At 38.2% G+C, this 27,620-nt stretch overlaps 2 protein-coding genes and 1 long non-coding RNA gene across 7 annotated transcripts; 2 read left to right on the forward strand and 1 right to left on the reverse strand.

Annotated features, from left to right (window-relative positions):
* Positions 1-639: 639 nt before the first annotated feature.
* smim29 (small integral membrane protein 29) lies at positions 640-13,532 on the forward strand. 3 transcript variants are annotated; one of them, XM_014032132.1, is made up of 5 exons: positions 640-785; positions 4,484-4,809; positions 6,292-6,317; positions 6,422-6,527; positions 12,153-13,532. In XM_014032132.1, the coding sequence occupies exons 2-5, from the start codon at positions 4,699-4,701 to the stop codon at positions 12,219-12,221; spliced, it is 312 nt and encodes a 103-aa protein (XP_013887586.1). In that variant the 5' UTR covers positions 640-785; positions 4,484-4,698; the 3' UTR covers positions 12,222-13,532. The 3 variants fall into 3 exon arrangements, with proteins under 3 accessions (XP_013887586.1, XP_013887584.1, XP_013887585.1); XM_014032130.1 differs by lacking the exon at positions 640-785 and adding an exon at positions 3,972-4,057; XM_014032131.1 differs by lacking the exon at positions 640-785 and adding an exon at positions 3,987-4,061.
* Positions 13,533-15,716: 2,184 nt separating this feature from the next.
* Positions 15,717-22,399, reverse strand: hmga1a (high mobility group AT-hook 1a). 3 transcript variants are annotated; one of them, XM_014032135.1, is made up of 6 exons: positions 22,320-22,399; positions 22,051-22,218; positions 21,239-21,346; positions 20,383-20,463; positions 18,452-18,508; positions 15,717-17,754 (listed from the first exon to the last, which is right to left on the reverse strand). In XM_014032135.1, exons 3-6 carry the CDS (start codon positions 21,323-21,325, stop codon positions 17,692-17,694), a joined length of 288 nt encoding a protein of 95 aa, XP_013887589.1. In that variant the 5' UTR covers positions 21,326-21,346; positions 22,051-22,218; positions 22,320-22,399; the 3' UTR covers positions 15,717-17,691. The 3 variants fall into 3 exon arrangements, with proteins under 3 accessions (XP_013887589.1, XP_013887587.1, XP_013887588.1); XM_014032133.1 differs by having other exon boundaries at positions 21,224-21,346; XM_014032134.1 differs by lacking the exon at positions 22,051-22,218 and having other exon boundaries at positions 21,224-21,346.
* On the forward strand, positions 19,293-20,077 carry LOC106535192 (uncharacterized). Its single transcript, XR_001312416.1, has 2 exons — positions 19,293-19,477; positions 19,866-20,077. It is a non-coding gene; the product is annotated as an uncharacterized LOC106535192 (long non-coding RNA).
* Positions 22,400-27,620: the final 5,221 nt, after the last annotated feature.

Genomic DNA, 27,620 nt, shown 5'->3' on the forward strand with positions numbered 1-27,620 from the left:
TTGCGTTTCAGCAAACAATGTCATTTTATTGTGGGGGGGGGGGGTTACTTGGGTTATATTGACTGAATCAAATTATTGTGGGGGTCATAACCCCCCCAACCCCCCTGCAAATTACGCCTATGATGTGTGAGTGACCTGATGAAAGTAAAACCACGCAAGGAGGTCTGCTGCTAGTTTTGGGTTTATGGTTTACTCATGAACCCTCGTGATGATAAATATAATGTATTTTTTATATCACAGCTGTATTTTTCAAATCAACATATCAGTCATCAAAAGTCAAAAATGTATTCTATCATGAGCATGTCTATTTTTGCCTGAAAATGCTTAGTGACACCTAGTGGCAAAACACTGACAGTGCAGTCAGTCTGAAATATAATGTTTCACTAAACAAAATGGCAATCAGAGCACTGTATTAATTATTATTCACTGTTTAATATGGGTTGGGGTTAGAGCACCTAGCTGCCTATAACATGTCAGAGACAAGCTACATCTTCATGTGCAAGGCATTGTGGGAAGAAGCTCCACCCCTGCAGTCATTATATGGTGTTTATGCACCAGGTGGGTGGTTTTAAACAATGTGGTCATTTTTGCACAAAAGTGTGAGGCTGAACTTGTGCTTGTAGGTGTACAGATTTGGGCTGGGGTTTTGTTAAACGGCTGAAATTCACTTGTTCTTTAACAGAGATTGTGCTAACATTGGGCAGCACCCGTGGCTCAGGTGGTAGAGCTGTTGCCTCTGAGCAAGAAGGTTGCTGGATTGAACCCTGATCCGGGGACATTTCTGGGTAGGTTTTGTTATATTCTCTCCATATTTGTGTACTCTGGCTTCCTCCCACAGACCAAAAATATGAGTATTAGACTAATTGGCAACTCTAAATTGTCCCTGTACAAATGTGGTCCTGTGATGGACTTGTGACTGCCCAGGGTGTACCCTGCCTCTCACACAGTGACTGCAGGATATGGGTACCAGTGACCCTGAAAAGAAGAAGCAGATAATGGATGGATGTCCTAAAATCAGATTGAGGAATATTGTTTAAAATGTTTAAATTGAAGTCTACTGTGTCTGTTAGAAAATTATCACCTGAACCACTGAATGGATTTCAATGAAACGTTCAGTAAATAATCACTGGCTGATCCTCTGCAGCTCATTGACTTTTGGAGTAAAACCAGAGTTGTACAGTAACAACGTACAAATACTTTGTTACTGTACTTGAGTAGAATTTTGGGTATCTGTACTTTACTTGAGTAATTGTTTTTCAGCCTATACTTTTACTTCTACTTCTTACATTTTCACATAATTACTTGTACTTTCTACTCCTTACATTTTTTTAAAAAGGCAAAAATAGAAAGTCATTATTTTTATTTCATTTTTGCTTGTTTTCATTCCAGCTTGTTATTGTAAAAATAAATACTAGCCTAACCATATAAATTGTGCCTCCTAGATAGAGTGAATTTAARTGTGGTTGAATGAGAAGTATAAATAAATAAAACTCTGATACCGTATTAGTTTGTACACAAACAAATCATGTCACACTCCAGCAGGACATAACCATTAAAATTGAAGGACTGTACTTAAGAAGTATTTGTATTTCATGAATTATATTATTGCATTTGGCCGCAGCCCTCAGATAGATTTTTATTTTGTTGAAAATGTTTGTGCAGCCTTGATATCTGTACATAAACTGAAACAGCTGGACTAGTGCATCCTAAATTTAACATCAATTGATTATTTTAATAAGACATAGATTTTCTGTAATAACATTTGTTAGGAGGTGAGCGCCCACAAAAAATGCATAAATGACTAATTGCTCATTTTAAATCAATACCTTTACTTTTAATACTTAAGTACAAAAAATATCAGATACTTTGATACTTTTACTTAAGTAATATTCCTAAAGGAGACTTTAACTTTTACCAAAGTATTTTTGGTAAAATACTTGTACTTTTACTCTAGTAATATTCCTAAAGGAGACTTTAACTTTTACCAAAGTAATTTTTGGTAAGATACTTGTACTTTTACCCAAGTATCACTTTGTGGTACTTTATACAACACTGAGTAAAACCAGTTAAAGGTGGCTGCGACAGTTAGTTGACATTAAACAACACAAGCACAGGTTATAACTCGTTCAGATATTGAGCTAAAATTGAATGTGGTAGTAGTTGAGAGTCATTAATAACTCTAACTCTGAGTGCTCCACATAACTCACAACACTGCATGAGAAAACATGCTACATGTTCAAAGTTTAACAGAAACAACTACAGCTGCCATTTCTCTGCATCTTTATTTAACTCTTATCAAGTTTTGGTTATGGCTGTTTTCAATGGCACTGTAACTGGCTGCAGTATTGTTATAACTGAACAGACTAGACTAGAATAGTACAGAAATGGATTCTCTTGGCACTGAATATTTCACTCGACTTTACTTCAGACAAGATGGACATCCAAAACTGATCAACCCTCTGAGAAAATGCAGGAACTTCTGTGGGATGAAGCAAAGGAAGAAGAACAAAGAGGATTCAGAGATGAAAAAAGGCAGAGAGTGCACACGTCGTGAGAAAAACCCTTCAAAGAGAATCCTCTCAATTGAACAAGCTGAAAAATCCCGTCCAGCTTGGCAGAAGACATGAGCCTTCAGGATAGAAAACCAAGCTGCTTAAAAATGAATTTAGTTTTCAGTACTGGAATCATAGACATGAAGAGGAAAGACTTTGCTCAAGAAAAAATAAATATTACCACAATGTGCAAACAAAGAAAGCACTTTGAAGCACTGATGGAACAAAATGTGAGGAGAAATGTCTTTAATGTTAGAGAAGATGAAGAGGACAGAATCCTTCAAGAAGGAAAAAATGACAATGATTAAAGAAATCAAGAAAAAGAGAAATATCCAGAAAATCAGCAAAGCTTACCGCATCTTTCGTAGAAGAAAATCACAGAAAAGCGGAGAAAAGTGAAGAAGAAACAAATCTTTAATCCTGAAAAGGATGTCATGGATGAGCAATAAAAGAGATTAGAGACTGACAAACAGAAGATGGAAAGACTCAGAATTAACGCCTCTCCTTTGAGACGAGGAGAAAATACAAACGTTCATTTAACTTCAACAACTAAAAGAACGACAGAAGAGAGAGGCTTTTAGATGAATAGGGTGACATGAGTGAAGACGAGGAGAGCTTCAGAATCAAACAGGAGATGTTAGCATGCTCTTATGTTCAGGAGAACCTGAAGATCTGGAAGCTGAGAACAGATCTGCAGCTGCAGAAACAGAACAGAAAGAAGAAAAAGGTCAAATAAATAGTGTGTGAGGAGCAAAGCATGGCAAACAGACAAATGTTAAGCAGAAATAAAAGAGCTAAATATTTATAAGAAAATACAAATATGCAGAGTGCATGCAGTTTAGTTTGGACCTGTAGAGATAAACTGGACCAAGAGATAGACATGACCAGGACAAGACAACAACCTCACATCACTCAAACAAGTGATAGCTTGATATTCTCCATTAAATAACAATTAACTGAATGACTGGTTTGGTCGGAAACCAAATGGAAGTGGGTGAAGTTAAATAAAAAAAGAAATAATAACAATAATAAAATAAATAAATTAGTATTTAAGTTGTCCAAGCTGGAGAGAAACACATTACTTTAACCTTACTTAGCTTGTAAGTTTGATTCAAAGTAAAAAAAAGTAAAAAATCTGGGGAAATGAACACATTTGAACAACTTTTTTTGAGGTTCAGTTTTGGCTTTGACTGGATATTTATGTTTGAACATTTAAAGTTTTGTATTTACTGAATAATTATCGCGTAATATATCTTGAAAAAAAATACACATTTGTTGTTTAAAACTAAGTTTTAGATATATAGGATGCAATCACCACCTAGGTTCCAGACAGCAGAAAAATAACAAGTTCTTTTAATTTGTATATATTTTTTGTAGTTCTCGTGCTTTTGTTCTGAAGAGCTTAAAACGGAAGTTGTCTTTTTGTTATCCCTCCGCGGAAGTTGTTCGGTCTGCAGGTGGGAAGTAAAACATTCCTCGAAGAGGGGACTTCTTGTCTCTGCTCAGTGAGTTAGTATTTATTTAAAATGACAATAATAAAAAGGATAAATACTTTAGCTTCTGTGGTTAATGTTTAATTCACAGTTGTATTGTTTTACGCTGTAATATAACAAACTGACTAGCTACCAGTGCTATGTTTACAGCCGCTGTTTGACGCTGCTGTCAGGGAACTTTTGCTTGTAGGGAACTCGTATTTTAGCTGAGACATTTTGCACCTTTGTGTCGGACTGATTTTTGTTACAAATAAACTATAGATAAAATAAGATTAGCGGTTTGCTAACACGAGACATTATTAGGTTTAAATCTATAAAATGTGTGTTTACCACCTTATTTTAATTATTGTTGCCTCTAATAGCTTACTTTTATGTGCTGTGACCTTGTTTCGTCTTATCAAGGGGGTAACCTTGTCTTTTTATTTTGTGCTCCCTCAGATTGCTGGCTGATTAAGGAGAGCAGTGAGACCATGTGGAAGTCACATGATGGACGAGGATGAGGCATAAACAAGAGGGCAGATTGACTGGAGAGCCTCCTCAACACACACTGTGCCACCAGGAGGGAAGGGGGGGATTTCCTGCTTGTACAAAGGTCCCACACAAGCATACCCCTGTGACCTCCCCCCGTTCCTTCTCCCTCAGCATCTGTTAAGATGAACAGCACTACTACTCAACCCCCTCCCTTTATTGATGGGAGTAAGACAGTCGGCTATGTGCTGGTGCCGTTCATGCTCATAACTTTTGCAGGAATCGTTGCAGCCGTGGTAAGTGACTGTCTGACAAAAGGTGGCCTGTTGACAAAGTCGTGGCTCTCGTGTTATCGCCTTTCATGCTTGCATTTTAGACTCTAATCACATCACTGTAATCTCATCTTGTGAACTATCTGTTTTGATGACGTTGTGTGCCGTCTCATGTGATGTCTCATGTTGTCTCTTAGTGCTTGAAGTATGTGTCGAGGATGACACTCGGCTACCAAAACATTGAGTTTTATCTCCGAATCTGTAAATTTGATTGGGTTTTAATTACTGGTGTCCCGATACCAGCATTTGTACAAATACTTGTACAAAATGTCCCGAAACAGATGCCAAATACCAGTATCAATACTCCACTGAATATGTTACAGTTTACATTTTAAGTGAAACATGTTGCAACAATATGTGTTATAATATATATTTGACTAGATCCAGTCAGAGGGGCTGTAGGCCTATAAGGAGAGCCGCCTTGTTCTAAATTAAAAAAGTGTTTTTAAAGTCTTTATGTAATGTTTAAGTTCTAACTCAATAAGTACTTGATATTGGCAAGTGCCCAAATTGAAGCACTCAAACTTGTACTCAGTTTGAGAAGAACTGGTATCGGGACACCCCTAGTTCTAATACGTGTGTTTGCTAATGTCCATTAGATTGGATTGAATCCAAAAGTAAATCAGTTGTGCATCAAACGATTAATTAAAATCTGTCCCGTGGTTTGAAATATTTTGTTAAAGGTCCTGTCACACTATGACGTTTAAAACAACCTATGAAATGTTTTTTTCACTAAATGACTAATAAAAGTTAGCTATTTGATCAGTTTGTTAGCATTACAGCATGTATATGCCTAAAAGAAGCTTCCAGTTGATTTTTTTAAATTCCATCTTCAACGTCGATGTCTCCAAACTTTTCATAAGTTGGCATGTGTTGTCTAAAACATCATAGTGTGACAGGGCCTTAACACTTCAGAAACACAGACAGAGACACAAACAAAATCTGCTGCAGGTCTAAGATCGTCTTAAGCCTTGTTCACACGGCAAGTTTTTAAATTTGACGTCTGATTTTCAAAACTTGAGACCCCCTCACACGAGGATAAAAAAAATCTGATGAAACAGCTTTTGGTCCTACAGTGTGTGGTGTACAGCCACACACTGACAACACACCACACGCGGACAGATTTCACTCACAAACATTCAGATGTCAGACGGGAAATCTCACAAGATCAAACGTGAGTTCAGAGTAAACAAGACGACAAGGAAGAAGCAGTGTTGATAGTTTGTGGACTATTTTTAACAGGAGAAACAAAAAGATCTTCTTTGTCCACCAAACTGTCTGGTGTACCGTGGCAGTTGTTTAGTTATTTGTTATATGTTATAGGTGTTTTAACACACAGCAGGAATATCTCATAAATTATCTTTAGAGCCATCATGATCATCAGACTGTCCTTGTTTTAAAACATAAAACACAGCTTTGCTAACAGGTTTTTCTTTTTTGTTCCAGGTCATGTACATTCGCAGGAAAAGGAGGTGAGATTACTTCAAACGTCTCAGTGCAGCTTCAGCTGACTCTTTGTGTGGTTCTTTAGTGTGTTTTTTTTAAAACGAGTGATGTGTTTGCTGTTGCTGCTCAGGATTGATAGACTTCGTCATCAGCTGTTACCGGTTTACTCATACGATCCTTCAGAGGAGCTGAATGAGGCCGAGCAGGAAATGCTGTGGAGGGAGGAGGACACGAGGGTAAGACGCACCGATCTTTGGTTTTCTCAAATGCACATGGGGAAGGTTTGGATTCTGAAATCAGACGATTGACAGGGTTTTTGTACCTCAGGCTAGAGTTGGTACATCTGTCAACATCACGTTCAAATCTTTATTTACACAGCAGATCGAGCCAGATACGTTTTTTCCCCTCTAAGGATGGCGTAAAAACCCAAACCATATCCTTTTTTTACTTGCATTTAATGACTTTGTTTGTCATGATTTGCAACTTTAAGCTTTGTGGTGCAATAGTTCCTCAATTTGTTAAACTCTTCCTCTTCACGTTTAGTTTTGTTGCAGCAAAAAGTTGAAAAATTACATAGTAATGATGCAACACATATTTTACGTACATTGGGCCTCATGCAAGAACATGTTTGTATTCTTATCCTAAATTTCTCTTACTTTTGTTCGTACAAAGGGTTCGTACGAACATGTCACGTCAGATTCAACAAACTCTTCTATCTTCAGGAAAAGTGTGTAAATGAGCTGCATAAATTCCACCTGTTCTATCCAGCTGCTCGTGCACGCGAGAGGAGATTATTATAATTACCGCCCCAAAAACACCATATAAGGCTATGTTTCCTGCCTCAGATACAAGGAAGTGTTCATTCATGAAAAATGACAGCAAAAACTAAAAAGAAAAACTTTACAAGTTCAGAGATTGAAGTCCGTCTGTCAGAGATCCAGAAAAGAAAGTCTATCATTTTTAGCAGCTCAGCTGTGGAATAAAAAGAGCTGCTAAAAGTATAAACAACTGTGTTAAATCATTTTCATTTATTCAGAAGACACAGTGCTGCGCACCATAACCCCCCCCGGCGCGGGCTGCGCGGTTGCAGGTGGTCTCAGATGCGGGTTTGAAATAAGCATTTTAAATTTTTTTCAAAATAAGTCTGGCACTTTGGAGAAAACCCAGGACTCACTGGAGGGATTATGTATCCCCTCTGGTCTGGGAACGTCTCAGAGTCCCCCAGGACGAGCTGGAAGGTGTCACTGGGGAGAGCGGGGTCTTTCTGCTGCTGCCCCCGCACCCGATAGCGGGTAAGCCGGCCGGACAATTTATATTGTTAGTCTAAATTATTACATTTAAAATTATAACTCTAATTCAAGCAGAAAAGCCTATTGTCAACATAATTATGGAGTGTGATTTATTTTCATCTCAAAATATCTTCAAACTAACGAAATATAAAGTTATTAGGGAGGAAAACCCGTCTGGATAACAGCAGACTGACTGCTCGTAAAATATACGACAGGTCTGGACCACTCGTGAATTTTGTTCGTATCTGAAAAAAATCTTAGAATATGAAAACATTGGTGAATGCCACAAATTCTCCTAAACCACTCGTACGCACAACTTAAGAACAAATCTGTGCGTACGAACGGTTCTTGCATGAGGCCCAATGTCCAAATTCCCTCTCTGTTCTTCCCACTTGGCAGCCAGAAGCTGGGCCTGGTATCACTTTGGAGGTCAAATATTTTAGATATCTTCTTTCAATACAGGTTTGCTGAAAATAATGGCAAATAGATCAAACAAAAAGGTTTCGAAGTATTTCTGGTGGGACTGATTTTCAAGTTATTTCTGCTCTCAAAGCTATATGACCAAAAATCATCAAATTCTTTTCTTACCCTTCTGGCTTTATGCTTAAATTTCATATAGGTAAAACTGTTGAAGTTAAAAAAAAAGAAAAAAAGCATACTTCAGCATTTACATTCACAAGTTGACATTTATTGTTTTCCAAAAATAAATAGCTTATAAATTATTTCTTCTTTTGGCTGTTGCGTTATCAGGGGTCATCACAGCAAGTCACCCCCATGTCTTCTAACTGCATCTATTTCTCCTCTCTTGTACCTGGCAGCTGTGTCTCTAACGTCTTTCTACCAATAAACCCACTGTCCCTCATCTGGACATGTCCAAACTGTCTCAGTCTGGTCTCTAACTTTATCTCCCAGGTGTTCAACCTGGTCTGCACCTCTGATGATCTCATTCCTAATCCTCTGTATCCTAAGGAGAACCTGAACATCTTCAACTCTGGCACTTCCTGTTCAGGCTCCTGTCTTTTTGTCTCCAAACAGTACAACTTAGGCCGGCGTCACACTACAAGAGAATCATGACGTTTTTTGTTCTTCCGACAATCTTAAGGAAGTCCAGATTATTGTGATGGCTCTAAAGATAATCATAGCAGATATTCCCGCTGTGGGTGATGAGTTAAGTGTGATCTAGTCGGCTCGGAAGGACGTCGGGACCGCTCCGACCTCAAATCGGGGATATTCAACATGTTTGATTTTTTGGCCCGATATCACAGTGTGTGTAGTGTTCAACCGAGCTCTCAGCCTGTGAATGAGATGTGTAGCCAATCAGAAAGCCAGGTGACGTAAACAAAAACTGTCATGACTCACCAGGAAGTCCACTGAATGTTACAAGTCCTATGGAATTGTTTTTCCTCTGGTAAAAATAGTCCACAAACGATCAACATTGTTTCTTCCTTGTTGATTTACTCTGAACTCGCGTCTCTCTGGAGGTCGCGTGGGAGTTTTCCTCCGACATCTGAATTCTCGCGAGATTTCAGGAAGTCTCGCATGATTTAATATCTGACATCTAAATCATGAATGAAATATCTTTTCGTGTGTGGTGTGTTGTCTCTTGCCGTGTGGCTGTACACCACACACTGTAGGACCAAACCTGGTAGATCCAGGATTTTTGATCCTCACGTGTGGGCTCTATCAGTCTTTGAAAATCGGCCGACTGTTTTAAAATCTTGTAGTGTGACTCAGCCTTTAGCTGATCTCACTGCTCTCCTGTAAAACTTTCTTTTGACCTTCGCTGCCACTCTTTTGTCACAAATCACTCCTGGAACTTTTCTCCCTCCACTCTACCTTGCCTGTGCTCTCTTCTTCACCTCTTCACTACTTTCTGTTTTCCTGGACAGTCGACCCTAAGTACTTGAAGTCCTGCTCTTTTGGGACTTCTGCTTCATGTATCCTCACTGGTCCACCTTCTTCCCATATAACACATAAATACAGTAGCTTATTTGTGTTTGGTATTGTATTTCATAAACATTGTAATTAGTGTTACATGTATTTCTTTCAATACATAGTTACTCACTAATTTATGATATTTCTTAAATTGTCTTAATTCAAACATCATGCACAGAAGTCAGAGTAACACTAGGTGGCGATGTTGTCCAAAGTTACTTTTTAAGAAACTGCAATGAAACAAACTGCTTTAAATTTGTCTTAAATGAGTACTTTTGCCAAACATACTAAACACTTGGCTTCTTCTTTATATCTGGCTATATAGTTAGTTTTGATAATGATTACAGTGTTCTTGTGATTATTTTGTAAACTGTTAGATATCAGAGTGAATTCCTGTGCTGCATTCAGTTAGGAAGTGAATGAAATTTATTTCTAGTATTTTCCAGGTCTGAATAAGTGGGAACAAGAAACTGAAGGATGGAAATATTTGTGTTTCTAGACTAAAATTCATTTTCTATTATGCAAGTTAGAAATTTAAAAAAGGGATTTCATATTTTATAAAAAATAAAATACATTTATTTCACAAAGTGGGAAACACTTGGCAAAGCAAAATACCGTTAAGTTCATTGCATAAGTGTGCACATATTTGGCACATTTTGTGAGTGAAATGATTGTTTATTATTATTATTATTATTATTTTGCTAATTCTGGGAAAGGTAGCATTTGATGATAACGATAAAAGTTTCTTAAAGATTTTTGGACAGCCCACATTGGGAGTTTTTTTTAAATATTTTTATTTAATGTAATTTCAGCCAGAGTGAAAAATCTTGAAATGCCACCCATGTGTTTTTATATAGACATCGAAAACACAACATATTGCAAACAATAGCATAGCCCCACCTCTAATTTAACCCACAGCCTCACAGTGTAACTTGTGTTACCTTTCATACCCAGTGTGTGAGCTTTACGGCTGTGTTCCACACCTTGCTTTCTGTTTCAGGTGTAATTTGGTGGCAGCGGTACAGTGCCACATAGAGGCCTGGCATGGCTAGTTTAGCAGTGTGAGTCGTTTTATTGTTTACATGTGGTTTCAGACATTTCTAGATGGTGTTTATGAGAGTATAATTAATATAAGCAACACAAAAATGTTTCTGTGTGGACAAGAGCCTAAACCTAGTTGTTGTTTTTTTTAAATATTAGATTATGGTATATTTAATTTACAGGGTGAGTCAAAAGTCACAGTACACCCTTTTATTTGAAAAAGAAAAGGAAAAATTACATAGCCGAATGCCCCAGCAAGTGTTTGGTGAGGGGGCCTATCTTTGGAAAAACTTACTCTTGATCCAATATGGCCTCCATGTTCTGGACATAGCCTAAAGGATATTACTTGATGGGGTATTCAGTGATGTCATTTTCCATTTTCTTTCTTAAAGGTTTCCATGATTACTTGTAACATTAGACGTTATTTGATAAACATTTACTTCAACTGTAAAATAAAGCCTGAAAAAAATAATGTGGGCTGCTTAGTTTTCATATGTTTTTAAAATATTGTTGATTTATTAATGCAGCAAATAAAGCTAGATAAATGATGACATTCACTAGGGTTTCCGGTGCGAGTCTGTGTGAGCTCTTATCCACCCTGAAAGTTAATCTTGGACAGTATCTGATGATCAGAAACCTGAGTGCCTCGACAGAGAGGAGAAGGTAGAAATGACTCAGCCTGTAACTGAAAATACAGATGGAGGACAACAGAGCTGCTTCATGGAAGAAGAACCTCAGTTTAGCCTGTTAGCTTTAGCTGCTGATGGTGGTCAGAAGGTCTGGTGGTGCCGATGCGTAGCAGCCCCAGTCAGTGTCGGTGTGCTCCCAGGGCAGCTGTGGCTACAATGTAGCTCACCACCATCACTGTGTCAATGAGTGCATGTCTGTATTGTGCAGCGCTTTGGAGTCCGACTGGACTTAATAAAGCACTATATAAGTTCAGTCCATTTGAGTTTTACATGATATGCTGTATTTTGCATTATATTTTGAATTACTAACACCGACTGAGGGTTTCTTCCTGTTTGTTTTTACTTGTTTTACCCAGGAAGTCAAGCTATTTTATTGTTTTTCAGTTTTATTTCCTTTAGTATTTTTTCTGTATTGGGCATTATACAATTCAATTCAATTCAAAAATACTTTATTGATCCCAAAGGGAAATCAGATACTCTAATTGCACAGACTGACTGAGGTAAAGTTGTGTTATTTGTATGTGCTTCACTAAGCTTGTGAAGCTATTGATTTATTTAAGATTGCTGTAGGCTACTGGAGCACAGTGAACAAATACATTTGTAGTTCATTACATTCATGTCCATGTGTTTAAAAAATAAGGAAAATGTTTACGTCAACTGAGCACTGTTTTTGGATATGTGATCTGTATCGACATACACTCTATGTATTTGTATCGGAAGTATAAAAAAGTGGATTGGCACCTCCCAACTAAAAATAGACATCACAACCTGAAAATCTTCTAGAACATTCGGCAGTATGTTAATGTGTAAATGTTTCTGTAGTGATTTCACATAACCCTGGCTGTGTGACACATCGTCACTGGAAACTGGTGACTGTGTTGAACTAAACTGTGTTTCTTGTCTTTAGATCGTACAGGGCTGGGCAAGAAGTTTCCAACAGCGACGCCCTCTTCTAACCAAAGACATTGACGCATGATGGCACTAAAACCCTGGCAAAGAAAAAGAAAACATTGCAGAAAGAAGACAACCGTTACTGATACAGATTAGTCATATTTTAACTAAAATTTATGACTTTATTTTTCTTTTTTTTTTGCTCCCGTTGATGTTACCAGTGGCAGTGAGCCTGTCTTGTCCCTGTGCTACACACAGATTAAACAATCATTTCTAAAGTTCTGAAGCTAATCCTGCTTGCTGAAGAAGAGCAGAACCATAGACTTATTTATTTGAAGGTTATTTATTCAAAAATGTATTTTTTATTGTGGTATTTGACATTAACACCTGGAAGGCAAGAAGATATGAGCTGTTGTTTACATTCTTGATGTTGTTGTGGGCAACGTGCGGCGGGCAGCTCAGTTCCTGTGGTTTGCAGTAGGCACTCGCATTGATTATAACTCGGCGCGTGCTTCCAGTGCGGTAATGTTGTGCACTAGTTAAAAATCAGCTCTCGTGCCTGGATTATGCACAGGTTTGCTTGCAGAGTGTTTGAAAAGCATTTAAATAACAATTAAGCGATAAAGTGAGAATTAGCTGCCAGGATCTGATAGGTTTATTTATTTCAGTTTCATTCTGAGTCAAAAAAAAAAAAAAAAAAAAACTTGAACAGATGCTCTTTCCTTTTAGGTTGCGTGCAAGTTTAAAATGAACTGCACATTTTTGTTTTCGTTTGTGGTTTTGCCAAATCCTGTGACTCTTAACAATGGCATGAAATAAAAAAAGGAGTAAATATCAACTTCCCCCGAACTCTTAAATGAGTTGTGACTCGAGCCCGAAATATGTTGTCTTCAAGGCATGACACCAGTAAAATTACTTCTGACTGAAAGAAATCTGTTCAAGTCAATGCCATAGGTCTGACTGTGTCGAGCTCTCAGGTAATTTTTATTTTATTTTATTTTAATCAGAAACTCCATTTGCCTCGCAGTCGTTGAATGTAAACATGAACTGTTTAACTTTCTGTATTTTAGAGCATTTGTCTATATTTCATGATCATTTCTGCACATGAAGCAAACTCTTTCCTATATTCCTACAAATTGAATCCAGTTTAGAAAGCTTAGAAATTTGATGCACAGTTTAAGCTTTACAAATGTTTGACTGGAATGTTTTTGAAGGCTCCAGTTTTTGGTAGCACTTGAAGTCAATAAACTACTGATGTGTGTATTATCAGAACTGTTAATTACATGTGAAATGCACTGTCATTGCTTTAGATTTGGTTATGCTGTTGCTTGAAACAATGAAGAAAATAAAGAAAAACAATTTGTCTTTGCAATTATTCAAAAAGTAAAGACTTAAATGTGTGCATCTGTCTCAAATATCTTATAAACCACTTATGAAACTTTCATGAACTAGTTCTTGGATCTGATTAACTTTTGGAGCCAACTGGCAAGATGGCCACCACAGACAACTAGCCTAAACAAACACTCAAATGGCTTCAACCTTAGTGAGTTTTAATGATCTTAATCTTGGTGTGTTTTTAGCTTGACGACCCCCATTCACAAAAACTTTAAACTTTTGCCATTAACTGTTAGCAAAATAGCTCATGAACCCACTGGATTGATTTAAGTGAAACTTTCAGGATGTGTGTTAAAATGACATTAGCATCATTGCTAATATAGGCTAATGATCAAAGTAATAAACTTTCATCGAAGTCCAACCCCTGCCTCACTGCAGAGGCATGTCTGAGCGAGAGGCTTTTATACACGAACACGGCTTTGAAAATGCAATGGATTAACAATTGGAGCCAACTCGGTTCTATTAACACCTCACAGCAAACCAAATTTAAACACGATTGGTTTTAATTCAATCTGTTTTACAAAAGAGGGAAAATTTGGTGTAAAAGTGGAGCGCCCACTCCCAGTGCTACTTTTAAAACTTGTCTAAAAACACATTTTTTCTCCTTGGCTTTTGGCACAGCCTGATACTTGTTTTTAGTTTTATTCCTATTTTAACTTTTTTTATTGGTTTTAGTATTTTTAATCTTTGTTTTGTGTTTTTCATGTTTTGATTTTATATATATATGTACAACACTTTTTTGCAGCTATGGTTGTTTTAAAGTGCTTTATGAATAAAGTAGTATAGTAGTAGTACTTGCAATCTTTGCTTAAAACCTTCGGCACTGCCAATCCTGTTTGAGAGAGCATCTCATAAAGCACTGGAAAGACATCCAAAACTGAGTCCTTTTTAAGTTGGCTGCTAGAGCTAAATGTCCAAATATATAAACAGCCATAGCCGTCACTTTTACAGCTAGAGATAAATGTGTTGTAGTAGCTGAAAAGCTTTCACAGTTGCATGACGCATTTGGACAAGAACAATTAACTCCAGCTCTCAGTACAAGAGGATGAAATAGAACAGGCTACAGGAATTACTTCAAGGAATGCTAAGATGTTCCAACATCCATTTTCTTGGTCAGGTTGGTGCTGATATCCAGCTGCCATTATACAAGAGGCACAGGTTCATCGTAGAAACAACTAGACAACCATTCATTCTCACTCACACTTAGGAGCAACATATACCATTTAAGCCAATATTCAGTTTGTGGTCTGGAGAAAAACCACTCAAAGGCCAGGAGGTCAACCTGCGCACTTCTTGCCACGAGGTGACAGCATTTAACACTGCACCGCCCCACCAATAGTTAGTTATAAACTTTATTCATTTCATAAAACAAAAGTCTATGTACAATAAAAAAAAGAAAATACAAATAAAATGAAAGGTGGCGAAGAGAAGAAAAAAAATCTTATATCTGCCCCTTTTTTCTCAAATATAGATTCAAACTATAAGTATCTTCAGTTAAACAAAATGTTGAAACTTTCTAGAAAAACAGTGTCTTCATATTAAACAATTTCATATATTTTTTTAACAGTCCAGTCTTTATCATTCTCGTAAATATGCATATTGATGTGGCACTTTTAACATTGTCTTCTAAATTATTCCAGTCTCACTCCTTGAGGTGCATCGTTCTTTCAAACATGTCCTAAATTTAGGTTTTATGAACATCTCTGTTCCCTTAAGATCATAACTGCTTTTTCTCTCTTTGTAAAAATTATCTGAACATTTAAAGGTAATGCATTTCGTTGTGCTTTATATATAACAAACTATTATATCAGTCAAATCATAGAATTTCATTAATTTCAGTTTACACAATATATTAGTGGGATAATTTTTTTCAAGTGAAGACTCTTATAGCCCTTTTCTGCAAAACAAAAACAGGATGTGTCTTACATGCTTTTCCCCATACCTCAACACAATAGACCAAGTGTGGAACAATAAATGTATTATATAACATATACAGAGTTTTATCAATGAACAAGTCCCTTACTTTGTAAAGCAATGCAAAAGATTTTGCTAGTTTTATTCTTAAATAATTTGAGGTTTGTCAGTTTCTTGTCAATAACACCCAAAACCCTCACTGACTCTACACCAACAACTCTGAATGGAATAGAGCAATAGCTCCAACGCACAAAAAGAATTCAAGTGAGAATATGACAAAAGACAAAGAAAAGTTCTTTTTATTGACCATTTCTGATACAAATTGTAGGGCACCATAGAAATATAGACATTGTACATTTATATAGATGTACATTAAAAAGAAATGATCCCATCTTATCGAGCTTACAGTATACAAATCAAATGATGTTCTGAAGTTGTCGGGTCAGTGGAAGAGGTTGAATAAGACGTGAAATGACCTGGATGATAAAAGAACGGCTGTGTGACGATGAGAAACGCACAACGGCCAAACAGAACAGTGAAGAGAGCGCAGGGTCTACATAAAAGCACATTTGTCCATGAAAAAAAATTTAAAACCAAAACTTTTCAGTGCACCAGATCGAAAAAAAAAAAAAGCGGAAAAAGAAAAAAACAAAAACAAAACACACTTGCTAATCTACCACAGTCCGTGAACACGGTTGTCACGCTGACAGGTCTCCCTGACTTACTTCACACATCTTAAAAACAACCTGTCTGCAAGCTCCGGCTGTGAACGAGCAAAGACATTTATGCACACATTTTACACTGAACACCTTAGATATGTGTTACAGTCAACTAATAAAAAAAAAAATACAAACCTTTATGCCAGATGTGGCGATAAAAAACATAAAACCAGTTTAATGCAATTGCATGGTAAAAATCACCTGTTCAAGCGAGGTATGAAAGGTCAGGCTTTTGTCCTGCCTGTTTGCAGTTTCCGGGTTTTGTAACTGAGGTTGTAGCAGCTTCCGTATATGGAGAAAATAACAAAAACAACTAAATAAAAACAGTTAAGTGGACTGAACATGGGTTTCCTGACAATGAAAACCTTTTAGTTTCATCGTCGTAGATGGCGTGACAAACCTAGGATAACATTACTGGTACTGAGGACAAAAATTAAAGGAAAAAAAATGCGCTAGGGAAAGCATTGAAAGCTAGATGGAATGAAAAATGTACAGCCCTGTTGGATAGTAGTGCCACCAACTATCCACTATTACAATCAAACTCATTGTTTGACCAATTGCAGTTAGTTTTGTGAATGATTGAGCGAGCGCTTAAGTGAAGACGCCAGTTTAACAGTATTTGTAAAAGCTCCCTGAAGAAACGACACTGATTACTTTCAGCCTAAAATTCTGCCAACGCTATCTTTAAAAAACAAAGATTCTAACATAAAAAGAAACACATGGATTCTGTTTTGTAAAAAAAAAAATGGTATTTAATCCAGAACAAAAAAAACTAAAAAAAAAAACTAAAAAAAATAAAAAAAAAATCCGGACCAGATTATTCTAACAAACTTTACATCTCCCCACTACATGCAAAGGACTGAGAATGTTTGAGAAGCGTTGCTAAAATTTAAACTGTCCAACACGAGAAAAAAAAAAAAAGGGTGGTCAAGACGCTCCAGCTGAAAAAGGAGAGCGGCATGAAACAGACAACTCTACCGTCAGTAACCTATTCTCATACTAAATGCTGGAGCTCTTCTCCATCTATATTACAATGCAAAGGATAGATTAACCACTTCACCCCGCAAAAAATAAAAATCTAACAGCATAAAGGTAAAATTCACCTTTGTCCAGTAAAAAAAAGAAAAGAAGGAGAAGAATGCTCTACTGTGACCGATGCAACAAATACCACTGAACAGAGAAAATGTCCTACAAAGCGTTATTTAGGGTAGGAAAAAAAACTGACATCTAGGCTCCTCGGAGCACACTTTATCCAGTAGAACAAAGAATTTGTGATTACATGACACACAGAAGGACTTAAACTGTCACGTATGTCTCAAAATCTAATGCTCGAGAAAGTCCATCTTTTTCGTTTTAGAAATCCAGTGCTGCTGCATGATATATGAACTGTGTTAAACCCGCCTTTGGCAAAAAAAAGAGGGGCTTTTGTTGTGAACAGTGGTCATGTGGTGGCACTGGTGTTGGAGAAAACAGCCCAGTTCTGATTAACAGTAAGTCAGTATGTTGAGTGAGGTAGCATGTGTTGAATTACTGGTCCTCCTCCTCCTCTTCCTCCTCAGATGATTCTTGGGATGCCTTTTCTTCCTTCTCCTGTCACACAATAGGGAAAATTCATTTTTTAAAAAGTTTTTCCTGCAACTGCCAAAAAATAAAAAAAAGACACACCATCACTGATTAACAACAAAAGCTGCCTGAGATTCGTGCCTCAACGTGCCGTGTGTTTGGCTTTTATTAAACTCGGCTTTGACAAACCGCTGTGGCATGAAGAGCACCCAGGGCAAGGGTGAAGCATCTGTAGTGAAAAGTGATTCATAACTGGTGAGTCACAGTGAGCCATCCTTCGCACACTCACTACTACAAACATGTTCATTCATAAAAACGAGTGGGCCAAGTTAGGCCGGGCAATTTTGGCTCATTTTCTTGTGACTAATGCAATCTAAACTTTTTTTTTTAAAACAGTGGCCTGAACTATTTGTGCACAAGAAAGGAATGTTACTACAAAACCGCTACCTTTTATACATTAAACACAAATTGTTCTGACTCATAAAACATACACGCAAATTTAAAAAAAATTATAACCCCACTGTGAACATTTAGGAAGACAACTGCTCTCAACATCAACAAAATAATTATAATAGCTGATCAGTAAGACTTACTCATCTGAGAGGAAGAAAAAATAAATAAAATTAAAAAATACAGTTCCACTCTGCAGACAGCCACAGCCTTTATAATTTAGTTGGGAAACAAGTGGTTTAGCAAATCAGAGCTCTTATTTCTCAACTCTTACCTCCTTCTTAGGTCTTCCCCTACGTTTCCCCCCTGCAGACGGGGTTCCTGATGTTTTCTGTGAAAAGAAAACAGCACACGGTCAGGACTAGGGATGGGTACCGAATTCGATACTTTTTGATGTAAAGACCGAATTCTGTCAGTACTACAGAGTATCTATTCACGTAACAAACGGTACCATGTTTCGGTACCTAAACGCATCATTGCGACCAGTTTGGCGTTAAGAGTGGTGAGTTTTCCATGCTTGTCCTGAACGCAGCATCACGCAAAAGCGTAATGATGTCAGCAGCCACTGGTTCAGACAGTAAACAGAGGCAGAGCTCAGTCTGAACTTAGCTTGAAAGCCTCGCAGCTCCTGGAGTAAAATTTACCGAACAGACCGCCTCTGAATTATCTGGTGGATTAATTATCTTGTGAACACGACGTTCGCTTGCTCAAAGTAAATTAAGTACCGCCACTTTCTTTATTTCATCCACCATTAAACAGAGACCAGCAGAGGAAAACAACAGAGGCACTTCCTGACAGTCCGAACACGTCTGACCTGAAGGAGCACAAGCAGTCAGCTTGAAGCGCTGGATGCATTTTGGATGCTCAAAACGTAGCTACACCTTTTATTTATTGTAACTCCATCCTCTTATGCTTATTTGATTTAATTTATTTGCCTTCCATGGACCTCCATCACACATTTTTCTAGTGGGGAAATGACATCAATAGAAACATGTGGAGCTGGATTTTAATTTGTGTAATAAGACAGTTTTCACCATAAATAAATAAGTTACACAACTGATGTTACAATACATAGAGTTGGATGTTGTCTTGATATTTGTTAATTCTATATACTGAGAAATATATTAAATAAAAAGAATAAATAAAAGTTTATCATTGAAAAAAACAACACACACAAAGTACCAAAAATTGGTACTGTTGTTACGTACAGATATCGATTCCCAGGTACTGGATATTGGTACCAAATCGATTCAAACGTCAAAGGTACCCATCCCTAGTCAGGTGTGTGTGTGTGTGTGTGGTGGGGGTCTTGTCCTTCGGTTGTGATCTCCATGCAGCCAGGACAGCCCCCCACCCCCCCTTTCAGCACATCAACGGCTGTTATCTATATTTTCACAGACTTGCCTGCAGATGGCAGCCGTACCTCTGCAACAAGACAAGATGGAGAAGGGGGCAATGGGTTCATTGGCTATTATCTGGAAGGCCAACAGGAACTGCACACAGGGCGCTGCAGTTCGCTGGCCACCTGGTCTGAGGCTCAGAGACAGCTGGTGAAACTGAGCGGAGACACAAATCCTCCACGGCTCGTCCCCTACGCTCCCAAAACCTATATCAGCGCATGCATGTGTGGCCTGAACTCCCACCATCGCTCCCTTTCCCATAGATAGCAGCAAAGAGAGCACGCAGAGGGTGTGTGTGTGTTGGGGTGGGGGGGTCCGTTGTTGCTATGGAGACAGGCAGAGAAGAACTAGGGCTGTGTGCTGGTTGGGGGCGGAGGGGCGCTTAGTGTCAGCTTGGAAACAGTCTTGCGGCCTCTGCACCTGCACTGCACAGTGCATGACGAGCTGCAGGAAGCTGGAGGACAGGAAGTACAGGGTGTGCAACCCCCCCCCCCCCCCCCAAAAAAAAAAAAAGTGAGGCAGTAAAATTAACTCTTTTTTTCTCTTCCTCCGTCTTTACAATGGGATACCAGGGCTGGGCTATTTCTGACACCAGGAGGTGGGAGCCACTAAACTGCAGCCAAGAAACACATCACATGTAACAGTTTGACATCCTTAAAGAGGATGAGGTTAGCTGCTGCTGCAACCGGAAAAAAAAAAAAAAAAAATAAATCTGTTTTCAAAAAGGAAGAGCTTGTCACGAAAATGAGTTTGGGTTTGCTTTTGGGATGCACGCTGCAGCAGAAACCACGTTGATATGACTTACCTTGGCCTTGCCGGTTGTTTTGTTTTTGCTGCCCTTTGGTCGTCCTCTGGGTCTCTTTGGAGATGGAGACCCACTTGGATCCTGCCATTCAAAATAAATAAATGATAAATAAATAAACATCATTGTCAAGACTTAACATTAAAACGCTTAGCTATCAACAACTAAAACTGTAATTCTGAAATCAAAACAAAAACTGAGCAGTCCTTAAAAAAAAAAAAAGAAGTACCATGCAGGAGTAAACAGTTAGGGGATTGCCACCACTTCTGAAAGAGTCAGGGTAATTCAGCATGACGCCGCTTTTCTTATTCATGCGTAACGTTTGTTCTGAAGCCGTGACATGGCTCACTTGTCCGCCGTTGCGTTTCCGGCGGGTTGATGGCTGCAGCTCTTAGCAACCGAGCAACTCGGCGGTGAAAGCCAGCAGGCTGAGTGACACCTATGTGATCCGCTCTGTGCTTCCACTCAGCTTGTCATGCATTACACGAGAAGCAGGGCTGGGTTAAAACCAGTTCAGGAGGTGTTGGGTTACCGGTTTGCTTGCTTACAAACTGGTGCGACGTGCAGGAAGTTTACTGTAAGACCACTGCACTGATAAGCCCCCGCCGGTCACGAGGCCATGCTGCAGCCATGCCCGGGGTCTTTGCTTCAATCTGCCCTCAGGACACGGATATGCAAAGTGCACATCACCTGCAACAAGATCTTCCTGAGCATCAGCTGTGACAGCTGGGTTTGTTTATCTGCTCACATGCAGGCCTCGTGCACAATTCATTTTCAGTTGAGCAATGCCAACAACATGCAAAGTCAAAAATAAACTATGTAGAAGTAAATGGCCACTACTTACGTCAGAGGTTTTTACCTGGGCCTGCTTACGGGGTCTTCCACGCCCTCTCTTCTCTGTCGCCTCCTTCTCTTTTGGTGAGACTGTCCCCTTTTTATCGCTCATGTTCGCTTAGCTTTTCCCAACCTATGGAATAAATAAGAGGAAAAATAATTACACCGGTAGGCCTCGGGAGCAAAGCGAGGCCTCGGGTTCATACAATAAAAAGCAGGGAACATGAAGTACCAGAGCCACTAAACTCATTGACCGCAGCAGCGAGCCCGAAATGACCGACCGAAGCGCGCACCGTTTAACCCAATTAATCCGCGCTGATTTCCAGATCTATTTCTGTCTCATCCGCCGCTCTGCTAACGCGAAGGGGTTTGCATCGAAACTGATCGCGGGATAATGCAATGTGTTCGTGGACCGGGACACGCACACACAAACATGCAAAATAAATAAATTAATAAAAAGACCACCCTGTATCAAATAGGCCCAGCTGTGCCCAAACGATCAAGCAACGAAGCACAGCGTGTGTGCGCGCCGCGGAGAGATCCACACACACACACAATGGCTGCTGTGTCGGCTCGTTTGCATTTGCGGGCTAAAACGGCTAAAAGCCAAGGCCGAACAGAATCTAGCTGATTTACTGTCAATATCACAGAGGATACAAGCGACTGTGAATTAGAGGAAAGCCCAGGCCGAGGCAACAAAAGACGGTTTCACGGGGAGAGCATGCGCCCTCCTTTTTTTCCCTCTCCCGCCGGAGCTTCGGCTCTTTTGTAAATCGCTTCTATCATTAGCATGTTAAAGCTAAATAGCTCGATTTGCTTGGCCTTTCTCACACTCACCTTTGTCACTGCTTTATCGCCTCCGTCCTAAATTGGAGCGGATTCGGTTCCTTTAAAGCCTGGCTGCTTCGCTTTGGACCCGGTTAAAAAGCCGATCTACAGGCTACAGCTTTTATTCGTCAGACAGAAACACACAGCCCGCCCATTTAAAAACCCGAGCTCCTGCACCTTTAATAACAAATGAAAAAAAAATTAAAACACCCTGGACTACTTTTTTTTGCCCCTCCTATTTTGATTTTTAAATAATAGTAATAATATATATATTTTACCAGCAGGATGAGAAGTTTAATAGAGTCCAATACAGAGCACGTGCGTCTTGTCTCGTGCAGATAAAGGAAAAAAAGGCGCCGGACAGGAGGAGTTTTGAACGATTTAAAGCGCCGCCCTCAGGGGAGCTTGGAACACAGGGGGGCGGGGATATGATAAACAGGGCCACCAACAGTACGAGAGGAGCCCAACCCCCCAAACACACACACTCACACACTCATCCCACTCCTCAGCTCCTGAATTCTTTACATTTTCCAGGTTTGATCACAAAACACTAAACAGATGTGTCGGGGCAGCAGAGTGATATTAGAGTAGAAGGAAAATGAATGAGGAAAAAAAGAATTACTAGATTAAATGGTATGTGTTTTTAGGAGAGAATGCATATGTTGAACAACATTCCTCAGTCTCCACTGTAATGGTGGCTGAACTATGACCTCCCCCATTGTAAACCCAAGTAGACACACATTCTGCTGCTTTAACTCTGGTGCAAAAAAGCAACAGGACAATCCAACATCCTTACCTCCCTCTGTCCAAATAACTGCATGAAAATACCTCATGTAAAACATTGCTTTTGTGCAAAGTGCATTTGAGGCATTAAAAAGATATTGAAACGACTTGACAAAATGAAGTGTACGTGTTACCGCTAAAATGTAAAGCTGCACAAACAAAACTACACTTGGGTGGACGTTTATCAAAACTAACAAATTTTAGACATACACAGCACTTTTCATACAGCAAAATGTAACAAAAAGTGATTTTCCCAAAACGAACGCATAAAAAGGGAAGAGACACACAAGTAAAATAATATAAACACATATAAATTCATTTAAATCAATGATGAATTGTAAAGGCTTTAACATCAGGGGACTGAAGGAACTGATGAAATACAATGCTATTAAAGAGGAAATCAATTAAAATTTGAGCATAACACTGATCCTTTAAAAGAGATTTATACATAATGATAGTTGTAATACTCACCCTTTAAAATGTGTTATATACGCATTTTAAAGGGTAGGTGTTATGCAAACTTGTTTCTTTTTAACTTTATATTATGTTATGTATTTCCCTCAGCAAAAAAATATCCAGAGTGCTGCTTTGACTCGTCCATAAATTTAAACAATAATATTGGTTAGTTTAAAATTTTTATTTTTATACTTAATTTAATTTACTGCCCCCGCGACCCGAACCCGGATAAGCAGAAGAAAACAGATGGACGAACTTAATTTAATATAAATGTAGATTTCCAGTCATTTGTAAAATTAAAGTTTATGTTTCTATGCAACAATATAAATTTAAAAGGTAAAAAATGATAGTACTTGTTTAATAGGCCCCCGAGCTGTTTGCTTTGAGTAATCGCAGCCCTCGGAGCGATTTAGTTGAATATCCCTACCGTACAACCCCTGGCGGAAAGTATGGAATCACCAGTCTTGGATGAGCACTCATTCAGACATTTCATTCTGTAAAACAAACTCAGATCAAAAACATGATACAATAATAAGGTCATTCCAAAGTGCAACTTGTTGGCTTTCAGGAACACTCAAAGAAATGAAGAGAAAACATTGTGGGAGTCATTGAATGTTACTTTTATAGACCAAGCACAGGGAAAAAAAATATGGAATCACTCAATTCTGAGGAAAAAAGTATGGAATCATGAATAACAAACCAACAAAAGACCATTCAAAATACATCACTAGTATTTAGTTGCACCACCTTTGGCTTTTATAATTGATTGCAGTCTCTGAGGCATGGACTTGATGAGTGACAAACAGTATTCTTCATCAATTTGGTGCCAACTCTCTTTGATAGCAGTTGTCAGATCAGCTTTGCAGGTCGGAGCCTTCTTGTGGACCATTTTTCATTTCAATTTCTACCACAGGTTTTCAATTGGATTGAAATCTGGACTATTTGCAGGCCATGACATCGACTGAATGTGTCCTTCTCCAAGGAATGCCTTCACTGTTTTTGCTCAATGGCACGATGCATTGTCATCTTGGAAAATTATTTCATCACCTCCAAACATCTGTTCAACTGAAGGGATGAGAAAACTGTCCAAAATGTCAATGTAAACTTGTCAATGATAGAAGAATGAACCACAGTCATCTCCTCAGTGCCTTTGCCTGACATGCAGCCCCATATCATCGAGGACTGTGGAAATTTGGTTGTTTTCTTCAGGCAGTCGTCTTCATAAATCTCACTGGAACGGCACCAAACAAATCACCTTGTCCAATGCAGATTCTTGACTCATCACTGAAGATAACTTTCATCCAGTCATCCACAGTCCATGATTTCCTCTCCTTAGCCCATTGTAGTCTTGTTCATTTTTGCTTAGGTGTCAATGATGGTTTTCTTTTAGATTTCCTGATTGAAATCCCATGTCCTTTAGGCGATTTCTTACGGTTCAGTCATATACATTGGCTCCAGCTTCCTCCCATTTATGCTTCATCTGTTTAGTTGTACTTTTTCAGTTTTCAAGACAAATGGCCTTAAGTTGTTTGTCTTGACGCTTTGATGTCTTTCTTGGTCTATCAGTACGCTTGGCTTTAACAACCATTCCATGCTGTTTGTATTTGGTGGACATCTTGGATACAGCTGACTGTAAACAGCCCACATCTTTAGCAACCATGCGTGAAGAGTTACCTTCTTCAAGAAGTTTCACAATCTTCTCTTTCGTTTCAAGAGACATGTCTCTTGTTGGAGCCACGGTTCTTGCCACTCCACTTTGTCCAGCAGTCCTCCAAGGTGTCATGACTGCAGGTGTTTTTAACTGCAGACTAATGAGCAGATCTAATCTGAGGCAGGTGTCCATTTAGGGAAAGGAAATTGACTGGGTGTGTCCTTATTTTCTACCTCCAATTTGAGTGATTCCATACGTTTTTCCTCAGAATTGAGTGATTCCATATTTTTTTCCTGTGCTTGGTCAATAAAAGTAACATTCACTGATTTCCACAATGTTTTCTCTTCATTTCTTTGAGTGTTCCTGAAAGCCAATAAGTTGCACTTTGGAATGACCTTATTATTGTATCATGTTTTTGATCTGAGTTTGTTTTACAGAATGAAATGTCTGAATGAGTGCTCATCCAAGACTGGTGATTCCATACTTTTTGCCAGGGGTTGTAGAATGAAATAAGAGGATAGACAGAAGGGTGATGCTGTTTCTGCATTCTACTACACTGTTTTACTTGTTGGGGCATCATATCAGATTTTTCTCATCGATTATTCACCCTTTTTGAAATCAAACTAATGCAGGGAACCCCTTTTCATTATGATGAAACCAACTTTGTCTTTGGAAAATTTATTACAAAAATAAAACAATCAAACTTCATTGAATAATGAATAAAAAATAGTAATATTTAATAATTTACAACACAAAAGTAAAAAAGTGATTACTGTGTACTTTTACTTCATTCTACTTTTGCTGTTTAGTCATGTTGTACCCAGGCTTTCATGGAAGGAGGCACCTCTATGGGTCTCTTTGTACCCACCTTTACAGACAATGAATTAAAGTATTATTATAATCTGCTTATCTGGTTAGAATTTGGTTAAGATAAGGATTAGGACCACTGGGAAAGCGTAACAAATAAAATAATTTTAGACTAAAGATGAAGAGGGTTGAGAAAGTTTTAGAAAATATCATGTTTTGAGATCACATTGGGGCAGAAATTTGGATTTAGAGTTACGGTTACTGCGAAAAGGAATGGATAAAGAGATATGCCAACGTACATACACTGATATAATGTGGTCACTTATCTCACCTCAATGGACCAGTAGAGACACAAAATTGCAAAACACTTTTCACTTGTGGTTTGACCTTATCATGGAATCCTGCAAAAGTTTCAGAAAAAATTCTCTTGAAGCTCGTGCATACTGACAAAAAAAGTCTACTGTAGCAATGTAAATTTACAGAAAACAAAACTGAAAAGGGTTGGAGAGAATATGTTTAAATCAAGAACCTGTGACTGATGCCAAAAAAAAAAAAAAAAAAAAAAAAAAAACAAACAAACTAATCTCTAAGAACATTTTGAGACATTTTTGAAACTGATTAGCGTCAATGGTGTTTGCAATTTGTTGCAGCGCAGTGAGATAGGTCTACTATTTGGATGTAAAAAGTGAAACAATACAGAATTCACAAGAGCTGCACATAGATAGGACATGAAAAATGACAAAATTCTAGGGATGCCATCTCAGCAGTACGGTTGTGTTTTTACGGTATCAAAAAAAAGTGTGTTTGTGCGTATCTACATTTAAATAATTTGTGGGTTTGTGTAATATCAGTAAATATCAGTTCATCTGCCTTAACAGCAATATTAATATCGGATATTGATATTGGCTGAAATTTTCATATTGGTGCATCCTTATAATATTCTGTTTAAAGAGGTTATAGATTCTGGTAGTTTGATGGAATGGTTTTGACCAACTTTAGTTATTTATATTTGGAAACATATTGTCTGTGTTCTCTTTTATTTCTGTTCATTTTGACCTGAACTGCTTTTTACATAAATCCGTGGCATGAAAAAAGCTGAAAGGGACTCAGACTAGTCTGATTTTCATTCACAAGTAAAGCAAAATCTGGATGAATCAACTTTTAGAAAAACAGAAAAGAAGAACTGTGAACAACCACTTTTCCATGAACTGGCCTTAGGTAAATAAACAAGTCTGTGTCATCTAACATCATATAGCAACATTTCATGTGCTTGTAATTCAGCAGTAAGTCACAGACAAAAAACAAAACAAAAATAAAAAATAAAAGAAACAAACCTCAAGAAGGAAACAACTGTCCAAGGAGAAAAATCCAAAGAGGTCTTTTTTTTCTTTTTTCCATCATTGATTTTAAATTATGAGTATATTTGGGACATTGTATCATATTTGGGAAGACGTAGCTCACTCTTGTCAGTTTGCTGTGCCCTGGCTCAGAACAAAAACAGCTGGTGAGTCAGTTTTTGTGAGCTCAGTAGCCATTTGCACAAGTTGTTGTTGATGCAAATCAGTCTTACAGAGAAACAAAATCGTGTCATGGGAGTGAAAACACTTGTGCATGCTTACCTTTCTTTAGTAATTTTTTTCACCTTTACCTTGAAGATATAACTTTTGTCAGGAAGTAGAAAAGAAAATCACAATCAAAATAAAAAAATATATTGATCCATGTGGCTTACTCAGTGTTTTGTTAACAACTTTAGCTATTTGTTTGTAAAATAAAGTCTGAAGAACAGGAAGTGACATCATCATGTTAGCTGGAAGAACATTTGTGGCACAAAATATTGAAGTAAAAGTTAGTTCAAGGTTTTTTCTTCTTCTTGATCTTCTTC

The sequence above is a fragment of the Austrofundulus limnaeus genome, unplaced genomic scaffold (genome assembly GCF_001266775.1).
Source record: "Austrofundulus limnaeus strain Quisiro unplaced genomic scaffold, Austrofundulus_limnaeus-1.0 Scaffold1381, whole genome shotgun sequence".
Taxonomy (NCBI): domain Eukaryota; kingdom Metazoa; phylum Chordata; class Actinopteri; order Cyprinodontiformes; family Rivulidae; genus Austrofundulus; species Austrofundulus limnaeus.